At 42.4% G+C, this 1494-nt stretch overlaps 1 protein-coding gene across 1 annotated transcript; it reads left to right on the top strand.

Moving 5' to 3' along the window:
• The first annotated feature begins 287 nt into the window (after positions 1 to 287).
• LOC149219303 (uncharacterized) lies at positions 288 to 1082 on the top strand. The gene is made up of 3 exons (XM_089386780.1): positions 288 to 432; positions 538 to 603; positions 689 to 1082. Exons 1-3 carry the CDS (start codon positions 288 to 290, stop codon positions 799 to 801), a joined length of 324 nt encoding a protein of 107 aa, XP_089242906.1. The 3' UTR covers positions 802 to 1082.
• The last annotated feature ends 412 nt before the right edge of the window (positions 1083 to 1494 follow it).

Here is a 1494-nt window from a genome sequence, read left to right as displayed (position 1 = left end):
TATTGATTATATGTTATAGCTGCCGAAGATGTTTTGAACGTTTTGTATTAATGGGCGTGGCCTTCCATGGTCCCGCCACAGCACTCAACTGGTGACAACTCTTTCCAGCCTTTACTGTGAACCGTCCTTCCAGGGCAGGTGGCATGGCCTGGTTACTCCAGCCATGTGACACCTTGGGGAAGCCAACATTGATTTTTCCGCCAACAACTTCCGCCATACTTCGACGGTCTAGATCTTTTTTGGAGATCGGAGGGCGGAAATTCTATCAGGGTTTATCGGTGGTATTTATGTGGCCATTCACCGTGTTAGATCATTTGATGTCTGCGGCTAATGCGGCTCGATCACTGCTTCTGCTCAAGTTCGTCTTCCAACCATTCATTGCTGCAATCTGCAGTGCTCCGGAGCTGGGTTTCGTTGCTATGAACCTTACAGGTAATCATGGTGTCTTTTCGTTCCTCAGCTTATGTTTGCTTTAATGGTTAGCTATCTCTGAGTTTTACTTACCGCCATTTACATTTTCTGTCAAGTTTCATACAGTTGTTTGGTTGTGCTCCGGGCGGTCTCCATATCGACTTGTGCTGCAACAATCTCCTAACACCCCAGGTAAGGATCCTCGGCGATTCAGAGTTTTATTTGTTTGGAGAATTTCAGGTTTACAGTCATGTAAACCCGGTATGGTCTCATGCAGATCAGGTTTTCACTGAGGTTTTCCATCCGCTTTCGGCTTCTTTGTTAAGAACCCTCCACAGTTGGCCGCGGCTTAATTTAAGTTGTGAATGTGTCTATCATGTTACAAGTTAATAACTGTAAAGGTTTCTTGGGTTGATTATACCCACCTGTTCTCTTTTTGCTTTGTAAATATATGTATACAAGTAGCTGCCTAGCGGCAGACCTTGGATTCTTGACGGTTGCATGACCCAGGTCTGGCCTTCACGCGCAGATACAGTCATAAACATTTCGGGCTCGTTCCCTTGCACAATGTATTGATATGTTTTAATGATTATTTTTACTGTCGATACAGTTATGAACATTTTACAGCCCTCTGGCATCTTCACTGTTGTATCAGGTTATTTTTCGTTTAAAGTCCCTTATGCATGAAGCAGACTTAGGGTTTGTAACTGTACCACTGTTGTTCTTTGTCGAGCGGATTTTTGCTTTGGTTTTGCTCGGTTATAAAAATACTCTTATGCTATAATCCTTGCGTGTTAATGCTATCATTGCTTAGTTCGCATTGACATATCTTTGGTGAATAAATGAGTTTTAATGAATAATCCCCTTTTCCTGAGAAAGAGTGACTCTGAATGCTGGACTTCTGCTTTTTCGCCTAGTCATTAGTATTATTCTAATGCATGCTATTACAGTTGCATACACAGGTTTGCTATTCAATAGACTTACGTCCCCTGTTTACTCGCATGCACATTTTCTTTCTCAGATTTAGTATGAGTAAAAGATATTATCAGTTCATGCCCCGACTCGGGTAGCAGAACGTCTCTT

The sequence above is a fragment of the Pinus tabuliformis genome, chromosome Q, assembly GCF_031772625.1.
Source record: "Pinus tabuliformis cultivar Carrire ecotype Pingquan chromosome Q, CPIR1, whole genome shotgun sequence".
In the NCBI taxonomy this organism is placed as follows: domain Eukaryota; kingdom Viridiplantae; phylum Streptophyta; class Pinopsida; order Pinales; family Pinaceae; genus Pinus; species Pinus tabuliformis.
The sequence above is the reverse complement of the archived record's forward strand: the minus strand, read 5'-3'. Positions and strand labels throughout refer to the sequence as shown.

Bases quoted from the DNA above. Each gene is read 5' to 3' on its own strand.
- LOC149219303 (XM_089386780.1), top strand. From the start codon at position 288: ATGTGGCCATTCACCGTGTTAGATCATTTGATGTCTGCGGCTAATGCG. The intron at 433-537 runs GTAATCATGGTG...AGTTTCATACAG, and splicing joins CGTTGCTATGAACCTTACAG to TTGTTTGGTTGTGCTCCGGG. The intron at 604-688 runs GTAAGGATCCTC...GGTCTCATGCAG, and splicing joins ACAATCTCCTAACACCCCAG to ATCAGGTTTTCACTGAGGTT.